General features: G+C 40.2%; 1 protein-coding gene and 1 pseudogene across 1 annotated transcript in view; one reads left to right on the top strand and one right to left on the bottom strand.

Annotated features, from left to right (window-relative positions):
* The window catches only part of PIR (pirin), an 82,787-nt gene that overhangs the window by 32,845 nt on the left and 28,686 nt on the right, over positions 1 to 21,256 (top strand). Inside the window, exon 6 of the mRNA XM_016118979.2 lies at positions 19,623 to 19,707. Within this exon, the coding sequence (XP_015974465.2) occupies positions 19,623 to 19,707 (85 nt within the window). The remainder of the gene's footprint in view (positions 1 to 19,622; positions 19,708 to 21,256) is intronic.
* Positions 20,861 to 20,979, bottom strand: LOC118608458 (annotated as a pseudogene).

The following is a 21,256-nucleotide window of genomic DNA, read 5'->3' as shown; positions in this document are numbered from 1 at the left end:
CCTATAGAAGTAGTGAAAGTCGACGACTGTGGCTTCGGGCAAATCTTATTTAACTTTTCTGGACTTTAGTTCCTATATCTATGAAAAAGGTAAGGGGGTTTTGTGCAAGATACTATAAATTTTTGCAAGCAACTCAACTATCCTTTTGATATTCCCAAAGGTGATGTGTTCTTGTTTCTCAGTTTAGACGTGTCAGCCTTTGGGAGGCCATCGCCAATTTTGAGCAAGATTCTGCCAAAATAGCATGGTCTAAAGGGAAGGCTGAAAGAGGGAAATGATAAAAATGGGATACTTTGAATAGTTTCTGTCACTTTTGGAAGGTCAAAATCACATGTTTATTTCATGAGAGTATGAAACTCTCCAAACCCCATTCCATCCTTATCAGGCAGCCAATCAGCAATATTTATTGCCAGTTCTCTCTGGAACATGATTCTTTTTCCAACAAACGCCTCTACTTGCCTCCTGCTGTTTTAAATTCCATTATGTCAGAAGCAAACCTTAAGAAGACCTCAGCCCCATTGGGGTCAAAAAAAAAAAAAAAAAGGCAATCTGGAGCCAGACTGCCTGAGTTCAAGGCCAACTCCACTACTAACTTTAAAGAAGTCACTTAAGCCTGTCGCACTCAGTGTTCTCATCTGCAAAATGGAGAGGATTACAGTGATCCAGAGGGTCATTGGGAAGATTAAATTGGTTAATACATGTAAAGAACTTAGAACAATAACTAGTCCAAAGAAAACCTTCTGTGTGTTCTTCTTACCTCTTTGCAAAAGCTTTGTACAGTGTTATTGTGGCCTGCAGATGTAACAAAAGCATCTTCCTTCTGATGGACAGACTGGCTATTCGTGTATTGGATGATAACCCAAAGTTCAAAAATTCAATTTCCTAAAGAGTTTGCCAAGCGTCTCATGTAATTCAGTCAGATCTTGGTTGCCATAGTACCCCCAGCGCTGAAACAGTGCCTGATACATAAACACAACCAATAAATATTTTCAGAGTGCCTAAGTGAAATCATTAAAATGTAAATGAATGTCGGAATAAGAGAAACTAGGGTAAAGTAGTAAGAAATTAAGAATAACTGCAATAAGTGTAATATGAACTACCTAAAGAGTTGAGAGAACAATAGAGTTAGCTAAATTATATTTTAAAATAAAATAAAGCAAGTATGGGATTAGGAAGTAGGGAAATAAAAACCAGATTGATATTTTTTTCTTTAAATGTGAATACTCGGCTATTTTGGAAGACCCAAATTATTCCTCGCAGGTTTCTTCAGTTCAAGTAGTGACCACAATGGGGAGCAGAGGTTTGGAGGCTCGTGTTTCCTTTTCGGGGGTCCACAGGCAGGTGTCTTAGAATCTTTCCCGTCGGGTTTTGGGGCATTCCTTGAACTTGAGTGGGGGACATCCCACCTTTCAACAGTGCCCTGCCCCCACCCCCACAGGCATCGGAAGACCCCATGCCCCTCAGGCAATTCTCTCCCAGCCAAAAAGCCACCTGCCCACTAAGCGGCCTGTGTTGGTTATGGGTTAGCACAAGATCTATAACTGAGTCTGGGGTCCGTCACCTCTGGTTCAGAGAGCTGATGGAATCTTTGGGCACTGGGGCACAGAGACATTTCTCCCTACACCAGAACTAGAGAGGAACTAGAGTGAAAACCACATTTCCAGCTTTTGTTTTCATCCAGGACATTTTAAGGGCAGAATAACATTTGAAACACTTTCTCACCAATATACACTTTTGTCAGGATCCCGTCTACATTAGTTTGATTTTTAAAATACAGTTTATGCGACCCTCAGGGAAATACTCTTCTAGCATGTCCAAATGGCAGTGGATTTTTTTGACAATCTTAATACTGGACAGTAAACTTAGAACGTTTTTGCATTGTACCTATTTCTCTATCTCGGGGGAAATTGGAATTCTTTGATTGTGTCCGGCACGCTTTAAAGGGATCTCGCTGACTTTCTTTCCATTTGACCCCAAATTCTCAGCTCCTCCCCTCACCCGCGGCTGAGTTTGCTTCCTTTTACTTTGTGATGTGGGGACAGCTGGCTCCTGCCACCGGAAGCCTCTCTTTCCTTCTCAAGCTCAGAAGAATACCTTTTCAAAGTAGCATTAAGGAAAAAAAAACTATTTAATCATGAAAACAGGTAGCAGAGGCACACTCTCCCTACCCCTTTTTGCCTTTGAAGTATTCCGGCAAGTTCATGGGTCTAGCTAGAAAAAGAATGATGGATAGTCTCCTAATGGCAGAGGTTGTGTGGGCGGGGGCAGTGGGATTTTGAGAAAGGGAGCTTGAGATAACAGGCTCCAGCTGTCCCCCAGAGCAAAGGGAGAGAAAACAACACTTGCTCAGAAAAATAATCTTCCCTTCCAAAGGCCTGTTAATTTATTTTATTTATAAATCAGAGTGCTCTGTGATAGCCTTAAAAACTCAAGATTTTAAAAATGTTCCTTTTGGGTTGAGGGGTGAGGTAAGGATGGAGCTGAGACTTCTCTCAGTGTGCCTTTTTAGTTTTAATTTTGAAAGATGGAAATGTTTCCGTATTTAAAACATCAAGTTAAACCAGAAAAGGAAAAAAACTCAAGTCTTAAAATTAAAAACAAATGAAAACAAATGAAGAAACTAACATTTGTGTAAAGATATCAGCAGTTTAACAACACGGAGAAAATATTTATTTTAAGATCTTTTGAATATAGTTCTCTGACTGTACATTTTAGTGGGATACATTCTAAAGACAAAAAGAACGGCACAAAATTTTAAAACGTCAGAGTTTTATTGTTAGTGTTGCCATTACAATTTTAAAACAGTTTTGTGTATATTGTGAAATGAAACAAATGAGGAAATTTGTTAATATTTTTTGGAATCGAAATTTGCAGTGTAAGAATAGGTACAAATACAAAAGAGCTAAGAAAAATACTCTGATATTTAATGTTACATTAGATATTAAATGAACATTTTAAAAAAATGAATGGCCATCACTTCTAAGGCAGTTTCTAGAAACCTAACAATATATTTGATCATTTTAGGAATTCAAGATTTTTAACAATGCAATTTTATGTTTCTTTCCGATAATTTCATTTTCCTCTGTTTTTTATTTCCATTGATTTTTCTTTTATGGTCAGTGTTTAATTAGAGCCTGTGAAGAATGCTAAAAAAAAAAAGTCTCACCTACGAAATTCACAATCACCAAATGAATTCTGGCTGAATTTCCCTTTTGAGACCTTAAATAAATGTATTTTAATGGGTGAATGTGGAGACGGGAAAGGAGGTGTGCGGATACCCGGTCTCCCTTTGACACAGGGCCAGGGAAAAAGCAGCATTTGGGAGAAAAGGATATTGTGAAGTGCAAAGCCCTATAAAAATGCGGGTTGAGGATTTTGTCATTTCCATCTCTTTGGTGACGCCTTGTCACCCTAGATGCACACAGCCATCTGTGTTCAGAGCTCATGAGATTTTGAGACTGGCAGTTATTGATGCACGTGTCCTATTTCTCTGTGAGCTCTGTTCATTCAATCCTTAGGCACCTGCTGTGTGCACCTCATGCGGTGTGCTCTGGAGATACGATGTGAGTAAGACGCAACCACTATCATCAAATAAGGTCACAATCTAGCTGGGGAGAGAAACTGGCAAACATCATAAGTATAGTGTGATATGAGAAATGCTAAAACGGCAGTGTGTAAAACCTTCATGGTAGTCCAGAGGAGGGAGAATTGATTTTGTTTGTGTGGATGGATGGAAGGGAAGAAAGAAAAGAGATGAGGCCAGGGCTCGTGTCTTACGATGCCTTGTGTAAGAGGCTTGGATAGCTGGGAGTTTAGTAACTATTTGGAGACCGTGATGGGGGCCGCATAGGCAACCAGATCCCGGTGGGGTTGGTAAAGGAAATGACTCCAAAAATTGGGCTGGAGGCAAATCCAGACCAAGTTGGTGTACTCCTGGAATTTGCCTGAGGCTGACGCTGGTTGTGTTGTGTGTGCCTGGATCCCTTTGTCCCAGGGGTTTCCATCACATGGTTTGCGGTTAAGGTAGAGAGGGATGCTGTGTGCAGTCCTGTCTCATCTGGAATTTCACAAAGCGGTTCGTTCTGCAGGACCTGCCCGACACAGACCACGTAGCCCGAGCACATGACCAGTATCATTCCACAGACAAGTGCAAAACTTAGTTCTGGTTGAGAATAGACACAATTAGGTCTGTTAGTCTTGTTTGGTAAACAGGAGGGCACCAGAGAAACACACTCAACAACTTCAAAGACTTGTCCTGTGGTCGGCAGCCATAGTTGGCACTTCATTTGCAGTTAGGAATGTTCAAATAAACATTGGTCAGCATCTGATCAGATCAGCTGTCTAAAAGCTTGCTCTTGCCCAGGGCAACCCACTCACCCCAGAAATGCCATTATTGGTGTGCACAAAGGCTTCCAGATGTTCTTATTCCTTCAAGATGTCCCTGCTGACCTAACCACCTAGGAAGTACGTTCCAGTGGTGTCGACGAGCCCTCTTCTGCCAGTAAATGAGGAGCAGATAGGTGCACTTTTAAACCAAAAGTTACATCCTGTGCCATTCATATGCCATTGGTCCTAGTAGTGATCAGGATTACAAATTAGGGAAATAATTCTGGCCAAGAGAATAACGAAAGCTATAAGACACCAAGGTGTCACCTTCAGTAAAGGTGAGCGGCCTTTTTATATATCAGTGCAATCACTTCTATGACTGTCAATGCTTGTACTTTGAGGATATAAAAGTCTTTCCCTAGGAACACGTTACGTATTTTCTCAAACCACAGTGGAATGTATAGGACAACTTCAGGGAGTTTCAGAGGCTCTTGCATGTTGCATAAAAGCTGAGCTCTTGTGAATGTAAGTGAGATAGAGGACTGTTACTGGCACATATAAAGCTATGCTGTTGATAGCTTCACGCACTATCTCGACCGAAGCACAAATACTTGGGATTATGTACATTTTGAGCAATTTTGACCAAATTCACACTAAAATTTAAGGAGAAAAATTTGGCGTCAGATATCCTGATTACTTGAAGCTTAATTAAGAATTCTGCTCCCGTGGATAGGTATGGGTACTCCAAGATAGATAGGAATTTAAAACTTTCTAATCAAATGGGGTCTAACTCATTGATAGGGATTACTCTATTAAGGGAGGAGCATGTCGTGGTCTTAAAACCACAGAGAATCCTTTTTACCAGTCCTTGCAGATCCATGGGCTGGTTTACAGTCCCTCGGCTTAGTAAAATGAGACGAGATCCCACTGTTCCTGAAAGGACTTCCACGCTGCCCATGGAGAATTGGAAGGACTCCCTAGAAGGGTATCTATGCCATTATAGTTTGGTTAAGCTCAGTAAACATGTACTGAAGACCAGCCGTGTGCAAGGTCTTGTGTAAATATGAGGAAAAAGATGAAAAAAAAAATATGAGGGAGCTGGCAGAGCACAGTCAAAAGGACAGACACCTCATCTGCCAACACTAGTATACGGTGGTCAGTCACCAGACTAGTAAACATGGTGAGTTTAGGGGGAAGCAGGATAGATAGACTCGACCCCATCCAGAGGTTTGGGAAAAGCAGGCCTAAGTCTAACAGAGTCAGCTGACCTGGCAAAGAAGGGTGGAAGGAGTCTAGACTGCAATGGAGACAGCATGAAGCCATAGAGATGCTTCTATGTGCTTCTCCGTATAGGTGTGACCGTGTCCAGGAGGGAAGTTCAGTGTTTTAGAAGGCCTTCAAAACATGTCTTCATTCTCTTAAGCATGAAAATTGGAAAAGTTATCATCACTACAATATAAAGTTTTCTGGTCATTTCTCTCTATTTCTTAACGTTGCAATTTTTTTCTTTTTTGTTTTTAGAAATATCTCGAGTATACCAATAACGTTTCACCCAGATTAAATGCTCTTCTGCCTCCTCTGCCTTTTATCTCGCTCTGTGAGCAGACAAAACTAAAACGGTGCAAAATGATAAAGAGACCATTCTCTCATGTCACTATCCGGAGGGTGGGGGGAAGGAGGTCATCCGTGTGGAGAGGATAGGTCTTACATTTGGAACCCAAGGAATTGATTAAGGTCCAGCTTGTCTAGGTTCAAGAATAAAATGATGATAATTTGCCTCTTTTTCATGAAAGCTTAAAGCTCTCTTGTTCTCTTAGCTTTCATATAGATGGCCTTTTTTTTTTTTAACATGGTAGCCATTTTTAGCGTCATAGCCACCATTTTTCCTTCCTGGTTCATCTATAAATAGCAACTAAAAATATTTAAATGTGTCCTTTTAGAAGTCCAGAGCAAGGCTCTTCTTCCCCACCGCCTTCAAATGACTGCCGGTAGTCAGTTTTCATGATATTTCTAGGATCCGAGAATAATACTGGCTACCTCCTCCTCCTTCTGCTAGTCCCTGATTGTAAGAAGGATCTGCAAGAGAGTGGGAGGGAGGGCTGGGCTGTGAAAAGGAGGAAGAAAAATAACCCAACATCTTTTGTACTCCGTCTCGGGTCCTTTAGCATTGATTTTTGTGCCTTTCCAATCCTTTCTCCACTAGAGGGTTTTCCTGTAGACCCCCACACCATCACTACCACCAAATGAGCATTCTGCCTGTTGAGTCCTCCTGGCCAGATTCTTTTTCCAGCAGCTTCCAGGCATGGCTGCAGCAGCTCTTCTTGTCAGGAGTCAGTACCCACCTACGTCTCTGTCTGCCCTGGAGACTTTGAGTATCTCTGAACCAGGACACTTGGTTGGTCAATTTTTCCAGCATGAGATACTGATTTAAGGTCATCTGTTACTGGTCAATCCAAAAGAAGTTTTGAGCGAGAGTTCTCGGTAACTGTGCTTACGTGTTTTCATAGGTTTTAACTGACAGTCTGTCAGCCAGACAAAAGCAGAAGAGGACTTAGAATTGGGTAGAAATCAAATGGAGATATTAGAAACGAGGACTGAAAGGTAATTATCCTTTCTTCCCTTCCGAGTTCAGAATGAATTGAGAGGTAGACTCTGAGGAGGTGGCCGGATGGGGATCCAAATATCATCTTTATTGTTCAGTGAAACCAGGGTAAGAGCACGCGACTTGTATCTGAGACCCTTTGGGCTTCTTAATATGTTTCCCACTTCATTAAACATGTCGAGGCAGAGCTGTACAGCCCTAGGCTTCTTTTTCAGAGGTGGTCTTCCCTAATGACACAAGGAGAGGGAGACGGGGAGGAAGTGAGGGAGGGAGAAATAGCCCAGAAGTACGTGAGCTGAACATACTCAGTTCCTTGAATTACCCTCGGCAACCAGATGCCATCCTTTTCTGCCCCTTCACCCCCAGGGATGAGTGAAGAAGGCAGGGAACAGCTGGTTTCACCTCATGGAGACATTGGGGAGGTGTCTAGGGGCTCCCTCAGGATTCCCCAGCATTTTCTTCTTACCAGCGTCATTGATTTTGACACTTAGCAATGACTGCCCCCATCTGGGAAGTTCATCAGTGTGGAGCTCCTCCCGCCCAAACTAACTTATACTCTCAGGGATACATTTTACCCCCAGAAGAGTCTGAATGAGTACAGAGAGTGTTTCCACGAGTTGACACCAAGGCACATCTGTATTCTAGACTGCATATCCATTCCTTAACCTATTTCCCAGTCAAATTATTCCCAATCGTGTTGAGAAGTGTGTGAGAAGCCCAAGTGTCGGCATAAACAGTATCTAAATGTAAGATATCCCGTATTTGAACATGAATCTCTCTCATGATCAAATTTTCTAAGAAGAAATCTAAATCTCTGATCCAAGCCCCTTGCCCTTATACACCAAGTCAAAAGAAATTAAAAATGATGTTCTAAATAAAGTCCCGAAGCATCCTTACCCAATTGTAATTCAGCTTTGCTTAGAATACAGATTTTCTTTATAAGCACCATAGCCTGGGTGGCCTCCCCTGGATTGGGTGTGGCTCCATCAGGACTGCCAAACTTGAATTCATTTCATCCCAATTCTCATTTATCTCACTTTAAATATAGTCCCAAAAGGTAATAAGAGATACATTTATCACAATACCAGTCCTAGTTCCATGAGATTTTGTTGCACAAGCAAATCTCTAAGTTCTAGAGCAGTTATATCTGCAGAAATTGATGAACTTAGTGAGTCCAGAGCTGGAAGAACAAAGCCAGGCGTCTGTAGTGCCTCCACCCTCTGAGGTCAGACATTCCTGCCTTCTTGAAAAGTTAGATGCTTATGTTACTGGCAACTTCAGGCACCAGGTCTTAAGAAAATCCCCCAGCCAACTACTGAAGATATGCAGAGAAATGTAAGTGCAAATAACATGCTACCACTTGACACCCTTGGTTGGCAAAAGTTATGAAGTTGGGTATTTTCAAAGATGAGCAGAAGTGGGAACTGCATGACAGACGAGTGTTACTGTATTCACTGTGGAGAGCCAGCTGACGTTCCTTTGTGAGACTAACGCTACGCGTAGGGTATGCCAAGGCACTTCCCCTCCTGGATATTTACTCCAGAAAACTTTACTAAGTGAAAATATGACATGGTCATCCCAGCACTGTGGGTGGTAGCAAGGAGTCAGAGATGATCTAGGTGTTTACCACTTACAGAGTAGATAAGTAAAATCTGCTGGTTATGTGTGATGGAATATGATGTAGTTGCCAGACGTAATGGACTATATTTACTTATATCTATATTATTACATCTAAGGATATGGGGAATAAATCAGAACAAGAAAGCCATTTTGCACACAATACCACTTAATTTTCAAGGACACCTATATATCTAAATAAGCATACAAAGGGTCGATTGAGAGGATGTTTATTACGTATGCTTGACTGTTAGCCAATGGGGGAATGGGATTGAGATTGGGGATGATGGAGAAAAAATGCAAAACAAGAGGGGCTCTCGTGGATGCATGATGACCATGTGCCATGGACCATGATGTGTGATCAGTCGAATTCTCTTCCATTCATCCACGGAGAAAGGAGAGGGAGGGAGAGAGAGGAGACAGAGAGAATGATTTATGTTCAGCAATAGCCTTTAACTTGCTTAATTAGTTGACCTTCTATGTGGGTGATTTAAGAGATTCTAGGAAGCCCCGACACACGCCAAAAAATCGCAGTTACATTATTGAAACTAGACCATTATAAAATCTGTCCTCTGACAGTACGATAGATTGAAAAGAGCACGGAGTGTGGAATTGAGAAAACCTGGGTCCAAATTTCAGCTCTGTTGTATACTGCATCTGTGATCTTGGGAAAATTCTTTTTGAACCTTTATTTCCGTATCTGCCAAATAGGGATACTAACAAATAGTCTGAATTATTTGTATTGTATGTAATGTGTCTAGTGACATAGAGGATACTTAAAAAATATTTGCTTTCTTTTCCGTATCTATATCCCTTTCTGCTCCCACATTCCCTTTTATCATTTAGCGTTCGTGATAGCAAATCTCTAGAACTTCTTGGGAAGGGAAATGGCTAACATCTTTTGTGGGTTTATCAAGTTAACTAAATTCTAAGCCAGATCTGTCCAATGAAAATATAATGGGAGCAATATGTAATTTACATTTTTTCAGTAGCCACATTTGAAAAAGTAAAAAGGAACAGGTCAAATTAATTTTCTTGCTATACTTCAACCCAATTATCTAAAATATTATTTCAACATAATCTAAAATTATAATATTTTGCATATTTTGGTACCAAGTCTTTGAAATGCAGTGCGTAATTTATATTTCCAGCACATCTCAGTTCACACAAGGCACGTTTCATGTGCTCAGCAGCCTCTTATGGCTATTGGCAACTGTCCTAGACAGTGAGGTTCCAAGTGCTTTTTATTTATCAGTTTTTTTACTCCTGATTTAATGGGGTTCCCTGGAAAACAGAGCCTAAGGCTGGTCTTAGGTACAATCCCAGGGCAGCGAGAGTGAGGGAGAAGGGAAATGAGGCAGGTACTTGATGGCTGTTCAGAAAACTGTACCTTGGGACTTCCTAATGGAACAAGAAATAGGAAGAATTTTTCTGTCATCCCATAGCTTCTATCCCTTTTTAGTCAAAGTGCGCCCTATGGGGACTAATTGTGTGCCGTTCTGGATTGTGACACCCAGCCACCTCAGGCAGCTTCCAAGGAGGCTACATACCACTTCCGGTAGCTTGGGTCTTTATTTCAGTCTGGGTGAGGATCCAGAGCCTCAGGAGGCCATCAGGTGAAGGAAGCCCAGGAGGTGGAGCTGCTGTATCTCCCACCACGGTGGGGACAATTGTAGCCATTCAGAACTCTGCAGTCAGGAAGGGGCGGAGGCAGCTGCAGATGGTAACAGCGATGACACTTAGGCGTCTCCATAAATGGCCAATGGCTCGGGAGCTAATCAGGCTAAAGGACTCTGAGGAGATTCATAAAATGTGTCCAATCAAATTCTCACAACAACCTAATGGGGGCTGGGGGAGGGACTGAAGCATAGTGAGATTAGCAGTTTTTATTCCTGGAAACGTTAAAGACAGAGAGGGCTTAAGGGAAGAGATGGCTATTGAAGGGTTCGGAGGAAATTCTCAACCTATCTGTAATTTTGCTGAGCACGTCTTACTTGCCCAGGAATCCATGAACCATTCCCCGCCCCAGCTGGAGGATAAGTACTGACCCTTCTGTAAGTCTCCAGCCCGTCAGCAGATTTGGTCACCTCTCCTGTTTCTCAGAGCTGTTGCTGAATAGTAGGGAACCTTCTCTCTTCTTGTTTGTGTGTAGATGGAAGGCCTGATTTGATTCTTTCGGAGCCTCGTTGTCTTCTTACTTTACTTCAATGGCTTGGTGTAGTAATTTTGTAGATTCAAAGGTCGATCAAGGAGGAGACCGGCTAATGAAAGGTGGTAACGCACAAGCTTTATTTGAGTGGTGCTTGGACAAAGTCACATGAGAAAGGAAGCCCCACACAGTTGGAGATCTTCCAGAGACAGTGGCGCTAGACCACTGCCCAAAAGGGGAATCAGGCAAGGGTCTTCCCTAGGGGAGTTAGAGAAACTGGAGTGGGAGCTTACTAGTCTAGGTGATGTTGCTCAGCAACAAGGTGGAGGGTCCCTGGGTCACAGAACTCCAAAGGGCAGCAGCAGTTTGGGGTCTAATTTTATAGCTTCAGGATTGGTTATTTATGGCTAGCAGATGTTGGGTGCAGTTTCACGGGGTATGTAAAGTAGGTAGGCTCAAAATGGCTAAAGTATGTTTATTTGGAATATATTTAAAGCGATTGGATGTGTGAGAATTCGAATTAGGCTGCAGCAGGCTTTGCGTGGAAGGTCCTAGCCTGTTGTGAAGAAGTAAACAACAAGGGGCCATTTTCGCCTCCTACACAGGGGCCATCTCTGGACAGGAAATAGTTGGACAGGAAACTTTCCATTCATTCAGGTCTTCAGTTGCTGTCATGGGGTATTGGGATTTGGACGAAGTCCTTAGGGCAGCATGAATCTAGAATTCCTGATGGTATGAGATGCTTTCCAGAGCTGATCAAGACCTACTCTTCCTGTTTCTTCTGGCACTTCTCTTGGAATCAGAATGTCAGGCAGCCATGGACATGCAGTCAGCTCTCTAATCCCACCACTTTGCAAATGAGAACGCTGCGACCCAACTAGGCAAAGAGTCTTTCCCAAGGTCATACAGCTCCTTGTGGAGGGAACCTAGATCCAAACTCAGGTTTCCTGATTTTGCCAAATTTTATTTGCACAGCACCACTGCCTTACCACACCAAGCAGCACTTGTACATAAACTTGCTGAGTGTGTCTTCTCCCCAGTTTGAGAACGCCTTAGCTCATTTTCACAGAACTTCAGAATGAACCTCTCTTTCTATACCAAAAGGGTACCTTCAGGGACAGGTCTGTATAAGCAGACACCCCCGACCGTGTGAGAACATCTTGCAACCGATCACATAGGAGAAACCTTGTGCCATAATAAATTCCTCCTTAATTGTACCTATACCAAGGTATCAGTCCCCAGAGCTCTACGGAATCTGATCTTTGACAATAGTTTCTCATCTTGAGGCGCTTTCTTGCAACAACTCATAAAAACATCTTACTAAATACTAAATGTAACTAATAGAGATTAAAAATATCATAAAGTCCTAGGAAGAATATACTAGCATCGGTTAATAGATTTGTTGACTCAACCTCAGAACATGTTACCCATGGATGGGTGATAATGGATAGGAAAGCTCCCTGTTGGCATATCTGGGAGTCATTTGTGGTTTTATCGTACTGTTGCCTTTGTAGGATTATGGATGGATTGGTCATACAAGAAATGACCATTTGTTCTTTCTCTGTTTTTAATTTTCTAAAAAATTAGAACATCTGTAACCCAACTTCAGTCAAGAATGCTGACTCAAAGGGTGAAGAAATCAAAGTCCAGTTTCACAGTTAACATGTCTGTGGTCAAATTTCAGGACTGTAACATTCCCTTCCCCTTTAGCTCTTCTCTCCTCACTACTTCTCCCTTTAAAAAAAAAAAAGGCAGGAAGGAGAGGGACTAGTGTTACTCTTGAGTAAAGTACTGCTTGGAAAAGGATGCTGTAGAGACTGGACTGTAGGGTACTTTGGCTTTGCCCCAAATTCTTGGTCAGCGGGACAGTTTGATGCTCAGGATTTTGCACAGTCCTTTATGGTTGACAGGAGGCCCTCTCTAACTCTTACCCTATACAGAGTCATTGACATTTTGCCTAAGAGTTCCTCGTTTTCCCTTTGTGTCGTACTTCACGTGTATGTCAAAATATGATTACAAGGTTTTAAATCCTTCCCGTGATACCTTTGGCATTGAGGATGGAAACTAATCTTTCCCAGTTCTTATCAGAATTCTTTAACATAATCAAGAATTCAGAAATCAGAGTGCTTTAGGTTGGGGACACAAAATTTATTTTGTTGAAGAGCATCGGCCTATTCTAAAAAGTGAGAGTTGTGAGTTTGCTTTAAATGATGTGGTAAATCTACTTTTAAATTCTTGGAAGCCTTACGATCTCCAAGGGAAAGAGAAAGGTACCGTTCTCCATGCAGGGGCTAAGGGATGTGGCAGTGAGTTTCTTGAGTGTGCGTGTTTGAAGGTGTAAGTGGCAGAGAGAATGGGTCTGTGCTAATTGGTTTTCTCCTCAATGCAAAGCCCAGCAGATCATGAGAGTAGGGAAATGGTGGAAGATGAGGAGATTGGAAAGCTCTGTGGGAGATGTACTTGATGATGACAAGAATACCTTATGGAGTAGATCTTCCTCTGTTAGTTGGGGGTCCTGGGTTAAATTTTCTCCATTGAACCTCTCTTTCTTATGATTGGTAGGAGGAGAACCTACCTGAAGTAGACCCGAGTGTAGATGCAGACTTAATCATGATAAAGATTATCATTAACCGAGGAAAAAAGAATACTAAGTCAGCAAGGACAACTGGTTAACCATTCATAAAAAAGAAAAAAAGCGTTTATCTCATGATCTCACAAGTAATAGTAAAATAAATTGAACATAGATCAATTAAATGTTAAAAGTACGGAACTAGAAAAATATAGGCAAATATTTAATATCTGTGGATGGAGAAAGACTTTCTGAGTTTAAAAGCATTGGAAGGAAAAGATGGATAGATCTGACCCATGTCAGAAATGCCATAAATGAAATTAGCAAAACTTTTCTGTTTCCAAAATAGATTTTAAATCTACCTGCCTCTCTCCCATCTCCTGCCCAGCCCCGGCCAGGCCCACTGCAGCAGCCTCTTCAGGGGGCTCCTCTTTCCTTTTCTCACTCCCTTCCAGTTCTCTACGCAGTAGCTCAAGACATCCTTTTAAGATAAAAAAATGGATTAGTGTGTTCCCATTGTACTTTAAAGAAATCCCAAACACCTTACTCTGGCCTGCACCTGACTGGGTCTTCTCTAATTCTCCAAACTCATCTCGTGCCATTCTGTCCAGCAACCTTGTGTCTGCATATTGCTCTCTCCTGGGTTTCTGAATCCTCCAAGTTCTTTACTGCCTCCGGGCCTTTGCACATGCGGTGCTCATGTCTCTGCCTAGAAACCTCTTACTCCAGCTCTTCTCATTCGAGGCCATCTATCCCCCCATTTTATTTTCTCTCTGTATCCTATTTATTTCTTTTACAGCCTGTATAATTTTGTATTTAATTTCTTAAATTTCTCACTAGAAAGTAAACTCTACAAACACTGAGCAGATCTATTATTCATCAATATACATATCCAGTGATGAGCACACTACAGGCTACCAGTATTTCTCAAATGAGAGAGCTAATTAATTAATTATTTTTATATTAATAATATTTAATAGTCTTTTGGTAAATGAAAATAATATCACTCAAACTAATTAAAAGAATAAGCTGATATCAATTTCTGCTTCTTAAATTAGCTAACATTTAAAAGATTAGATGGTCAACATTTTGATGTGATGGTAACTTTTTATAGATAGTTATCCAGTGATTTGCAAAAACAATTTGGATGAAAGCAAGTCGGTATAACAATTGACAAAAATGATTTTTTTGTGCAAAAATAAATAGTACTAGATGATGGTCAAACATTGGTATTCGTAGACTTTTTTAGGTTAAGCTCTTTTCCGTATTTTTTTCTTTTTGTCCATTTTTTTTTTCAGATTTTCAGGTTTTTTCCTTTTCCTTTACTTTTGTTTTCCTAGCAGTTAATCCTTCTCTTCTTTGTTCATGGTAGGGATGTGTTGGGAACACAATTTAAATGTGCATCAATAGGGGATTTGTTAGAATGCGTCAACTCTCTAACAATAGGGGATTAGATGGGGGGAAAACAACATAGAGCAGCACATAATAAGTTGAAAAACTGCCCTATGACATAACAAAATAACCAAGACTAGAAAAAACGATGACTGGCAGTAGACACGTTCAGCGGAATTACTGTTCAATCACATGATAGTGTTGACAACTTTGCTTTTGGCCATATTGCATTTAGCCATAAACCTACAGACATAGCAAGAGCCCTTAAAATGTTTAGACTTTTAGACTCAAAATTTCACTATGAAGGAAAAAAGAAAAATAGAAATGTGGTCAAAGATTTATGTGCAAATATATTCATCAAAAGTTAGCAAGGATGCAGAAGAAAACAATAAAACAGTGTTCGACATTGGGGGGTGGTCCAAGATGAGGGTGAGGGTCCAGGAATAGGTAGAAACACTGTTTCTTTCTCTTAGATATTGAGGATTCAGACCGGTTAGTACAATTACTTAGAATAATTTGTTTAAGATTGAGAATTTGAGTGCCATTTCCTGAAAAATCACTCAATCATAAAAAGGTTCTTTTAAATAGTTCCCCAAAAGAAATGTGCAAGCATTTATTGCAGCCCTGACATATGACAAATTGCTGCCACTTGCTTTTAGAGAAGGCCAGCATGGTAGCAAAATTAGCAGCATTCAGGGAAAAATGGGTGGCAATTAACTGTGAAAGGAGCAGTGGGAAAATGAAAGATGTTTCCTTTGCCACGCTCACACATAGCGACCAACGTAGCATGCTCTGGGAGAATGTTGTAAACCACATGGCTTCCATGTGGAAATGATTTCATCTCCTAATTAAGATCACATTACGAATAAAAACAGGAAGGAAGCCAACTCGACAAGGGTATCGTACCAAAAGCCAGGGTAAGCGGGAAGCCTTTGAAAGACATAACATGAAGGTAGTTGGCGTTCGGAAGGAAGTGATTTCGTAGGCCCTGTTTGGTCTTGATTCTTTTATGCTCATTATCGGAGTGGTGTGTTAGGCTCATTAAGTGTTTAATTCTGACTATTTGTAGAGAGAGACAAGGCTTGTCTGCCTTTGATAACACTCCTGCCGTAATTTAGCCAAAATTTACCCTTAACCTCTTATGAAGATTTATGTACCTTACCTTCTAGAAGCTTTGCCTACTTGATGCTAGAATTGTAAGATTTTAAACCATTAGGCTTTTGAAATATAGACTAAAACCTTTAAAGATAAGTTTTCTAAATACTTTTAAAAAACAGATAATTGTGAAATTATAAGAAAGACTAAAGAGGAATAGCTTTGGATTTTAATACTTGTGCAGGCACCATTAATTAAAAACAAAACAGAAAAGGAAAAAGGAAATAATTTCACTGGTGGTCTGTCATGTCATCCTGAAACAGATCTGAAGAGGAATGTTTTATGTTAGGTTGCCATTGACCAATTTATTTTAATAATGCGAAAATAGATACATCGATAGCTAAAGTTTAACTAAAACAGAACGATTTGTTTAACTAAATCTCATTTCATTTTGAAAGTCTATTAATAGTTTAATACTATGGATAAAAATAAACAAAACAGAACACAAGAAAGACTATGCTTAATGGCGATATTTCTTTATGGTTGTAATAGAAAAATTAAATCCAGGTTTGCTCAAAGTGTATTTGAGGCTGGCGTTATCATTCTTGCGTTAAGTGAATATAATTTACATTTGCTTTTTCAGCAGAGTTACCATGGAAGATCAAAACTAAATAAAAAACCTTGATTTTTCAAAAACTGTGTGTACGTACGTGTATACACACACACGTACACACACTCATGGGAGCAGCTTCCAAACTGAGTTGTATCTCATTATAGATTAATTGAAATCGAATAATATACATTTAGGTTTAGGGTAGTTGGTTATTCAAGACATGCATTATATTGAAACCTTCAGTGATCTAATTTTCAATACCAAAAGTTGTTAGAATCAGAATTCTGTTTTAGGCTTTATAGATGTGAAAAGTGCCTTCAAAATGAATTTAAAAAATTGTTTAGCTTTCTTCATGCTATAAGGACTTAGGATATATTTGTGGCTTTATAATGTTATAATGTCTCTCATTGGTTTCTGTTTAAAATTTTATAAATGAATACGTAAGTATAGAATTCTGTGGGTGTAGCTATATAGTTACAGTGTTAAAGAGATAGATTACTATTTGGACAGTATGGATTAGGTTGAGAAGCTAGAGGCAAGGAAGAAAAGAAAAAGAAGGGTGGGCAGGATCGATGCCTTGCGTTTGAGGGCAAAAATAGAGTGAGTTGATCAGTGGCTTCTCACTCACTCCCCACAACCCTAGTTGCCCTCTCTTGCCCAGACACACCTCACTTTGCTATAGCTCTAGTCTGAGAACTCAGAAGAGAATTCGAAAAATGAAAACGTGGAGAAAAACATTAATTTCCCAACTCAAAATTTCAGAATGAGAAATAAGCTTCAACTTCAGTGAGTCCCAACACAGGATTTTCAGATGAGTGAACTAAGCCCAGAAGAAGATAAGTGCTTTGCTAGTCAGCAGGAAATGCAATCCTAGCATCAAAGACTCCTGGTTTCCAGTTCAAGATTATGTTCATGAGTACATTCTGAGAGAATTCTAGCAAAAATTAAACCAAGAGTCTCTTTGTGATTGATCTCTTCACTGTAGGCAGGGATATTGGATCTGCTTCTGAGGCAGAGGTTACGAAAGACACTCAAACCAAGCAGGGATTCTTTTTCTGGAAGGGAGCAAAATATTGCCTGGATAGAGGAGGCATCTGATAGTATGTGATGTTTACCTTTGACCTTTTTAAAGGTAATTTTAGAAGTCTTCATCAGACAGAACCAGATTCTTTCCATATGGTGCCTTACACACCTAGTGATCCTACAAAATCAGCTCCTGTATCTCGCTGCTGCTGCCCTTGTGTGATGTACGTTTCAAGCTCTTCAGATTAATTGTGAATCTTTGGCCTCAGGCTGCACTTGATGCCGAAGGTTTTTCTGGTTTCATTTATGTGTGCACAGGGAATTTGCTTTTCCAGTCTTTGAAGCTATATTGCTGTAGCTTGACCTTCTAAGCCATGTAAAACCACCTACCAGACCATTTAAAACCCAAAACATCCATAGGAAAGGGGAAAATCTTTTGAAATCATTACTTACAATTCTCTATTCCAAAATTTAATGTATAGACATATACTTTGATCATATCAAATTACCCATCCCGAAAAGAGGCATTTTGCTTCATGTAGGTAAAGATGAATACCCTATGTATACTGTAAATAAATTTATTATTATACATGGGGATTTTCCATTAGGAAACATCACTCGATAAATATTTATTGAACACCTACAATGTGATGGGCACTGTGGGTTGGCCTGGGTGAAAAAGACAGAAATGTCCATATCCTCCTGGAGTTTACATAATTATTCTCTGCAAAGCTTTGCCTTTGTCAAGGGCATAGTAAGTAATTCTGGGCTCTGGATTCACTTTTGGTCCATTTACACATGCGCGTTTTTAATGAGTGTTTGAAAGTGCTTGTTTTTAAGCTTTTAATTAAACTATAACATATATACAGAAAAGTATATACAAATCAAGTATGTAGCTCAGAGAATTTTCACCAACTGAACACATCCATGGGACCAGAAGCCAGGTCAAGAAACAGAACATTGTCAGGCCCCAGGAGCCCCCTTTTGAACCACCTCCACTTTTCTGACTTCCGCCACCATAGATTAGTTTGGCTTCATTTTGAACTTTATAGAAATGGAATCAGTGGTATACGATCTTCTGTGTCCACCTTCATTTGCTCAATATTAAGCTGTGAGATTCATACTTTATTTACCGTTGGTTCATTTATTCTCCTTGCTGCGTAGTATTCTATTATATAACTATATTATAATTCATCAGTTCTATCATTAAAGACATTTGGACTGTTTCCAGTTTTTTTTCTGTTTCCGACAATGTCACTATCAAGATTTCGTGTTTATGTCTTTAGGTGAATGTTTCTGTTGCGGATACATTTATGAGTTAGAATGCCGTGTCGCAGATTATGTACATATTTGTCTGCACTACATACTGTCAAGCAGTCTTCTAAAGCGTTTATACCAAGTTAGAGTCCCACCGGCAGTGTATGAAAGTTCCAGTCACTCCACAGCCTTGCCAAATTTGTCGTTCGTTATGTGCTGTTTCATTTTTGTGTGTATTTGAAGCTTACAAAAGTAGAACAGAACCACTGGGACTTTGTGATAAACAATGAGGCATCATCGAGTTTATAGCAACAGTGATAATCCCTTGGCTTTTGGTCTGCGCTAGTGATTCAGTATGGTCTCGTATTGAATTACGAATTCTGCTTAACTGTTGACAGAATCAAAGCCACTGTGTACAATGGAAAATCCTGCAAAAATTCGCCTTTTCTACATGTGAAGTCATGGCCTTTTCAAGCCAGCAGTGATAAACCACCTTTTTTTTTCTTTTTCTTTTTCACAAGGACCAAGTTAGAACAAATAATATTTACGGGCCACTTTTGTTGAATTTCAAAGTGAATATAACTTTATTGAGACCTGGGGAAGAAATATACATTTGGATGTGAGCTAACCTACTGTATCAAATACAAGACTGGAAGTGAGGAAGTTGGAACAACGAATAACCAGTAAACTATTAACATGGGACCGTGTTTGAGAAATGACTGTAGGGAGGTAGCTGTCATCTTGAAATCAGCTTATCAAGCATATTGTAAAGCTAGAGGGCTAACTTTTAGACTAAGACCCTTAAGAGAGAGCTGCACTGACAGCCCATCCACCCCCACCCCCGTTTTAACAGCACTTCTCAAGGAGAAATTGTAAACGTAATGGATCCAGGCTCAGAGCCCATCACAGGAGGGCCCAGCTTCAGTAAAGAAGAACCTTATTCATGGAAAGATGCTGATGGTTTCCTTTTTCTTTTCAGTCCAAGATTCATACTCGTACACCAACCTTATATTTGGAATTCAAATTGGACCAAGGAGCAAAGCATTCCCAGCCTATTTCTAAAGGTATGATGGGTTCTGGGATATAGTGATCATTTCAGGGGGAAAAAAAAGAAAAAATGAGAGACCGCTTTCTTTGGAATATGCTGGTTTCTGAACCTCAGCACAAAGTTCTGTGAACTTAGTTTATCTTTAATTATGGTTAAATTAGCAGTTACTTCTGGGACCTTTCAAGTTACGAAAATTAGGATAAATTTATAGAGTGTTTGGGCCACACCGTCTGGGCCACCCTGCTCATTTTAAAGGTGGAAACACGTAAATTGAAAAGGTGGGACTTTTACCCCCGTCTCCCGACTTTTTGGTCACTAACGACTCCAGTGATCCTGAAGGCAGAATACGACCTCGTTACTTCTAAACATGGTCATCCTTGATTGCAGTACATGCAACTCGGGAAAGGTATTGGTATGGAAGACTTACCGTTAACGTTTAAATGCAAAGAATAATTTTAAAACTCTCACACATTCAAGATCAATTTTATTTTTTTAAAAAAATGGTTACACCTGAGGTCATTAGTCATCAATCTCAGGCCTATTATTTTCTTCTTTGGATTTTCCATTCTGGCTTTCTTTAAGTACAGAAAATTTTGTTTATTCACTTAAACATATGCATACCCTTATACATAATTCTTATAACAATAAGTGTGGCAATCCATGTGCTTTAACTTTTTTCTTTTACTTATGCGTCCGCGTCCCGCCAATCCATTTTCATCCCTTCTCCGCCCGTAGCAGTACCTTCTCTATATATCTCGGATCTAAGAGAAATCTCAGATGTATTCTTGATGTGTTTTTCTCCACACTTACTTTTCTACGCTGACTTATGCATATGTAAATATGCACACATACCGGGTTATTTTGTCGTCGTTTTACTAAAATAAAAGCACAAGTACATTTTTTTGCATCTTTACCGGTAAAGAGAGCCACACGAGTAGACCCTGAGCTACAGTTTGGTCAGCAGCCATTCCTTTTGTCCCTGTACTTGTCTCCTGCAAACTGGTCTGCAGTACGCATACTTCTGCATACGTCTTTCCATAGGTGGACTTATTTTTTTTGTTTGTTTTTTTGCTTTTGTTTTTATATTTTTAGGCGAGGCGACCCTTGGTTGACCTCACAGATTGCAAGGACCTTGTCAGCTTCCAATCCCTTATTTTTTTTTTTTTTAACACCTACAGCACCTGGTCTTCCTAGGTGATCTCCCATCCAAGTACTAACCAGGCCCAAACCTGCTTAGCTTCCGAGATCAGACGGGATCGGGCGTGTTCAGGGTGGCGTGGCAGTAGACTAGTGGACTTATTTTGATACAGTGGGTTTCCAGGGATGATCACTAGGTATATCCACGTTTAATTTTGAAAGATATTGTCAGGTTGCAGTCCAAAAAGGCAGTCACACTTTCTATCGGCAGCGTATGAGAGTACCAGTTTCTCCGTGACCCCACCAACACGAAGTGTGCGGTTCACGTTAATTTTTGCTCTACACGTAGCCACTACACTATATTGCCTCATGAGAGAATGTGTATCTGTCGCTTTTCAAAGCTGTACTTCTATATTATTTCATCGGTG

The sequence above is a fragment of the Rousettus aegyptiacus genome, unplaced genomic scaffold (genome assembly GCF_014176215.1).
Source record: "Rousettus aegyptiacus isolate mRouAeg1 unplaced genomic scaffold, mRouAeg1.p scaffold_m13_p_9, whole genome shotgun sequence".
Lineage (NCBI taxonomy): Eukaryota > Metazoa > Chordata > Mammalia > Chiroptera > Pteropodidae > Rousettus > Rousettus aegyptiacus.
This window is presented reverse-complemented; position numbering and strand designations above follow the sequence as displayed.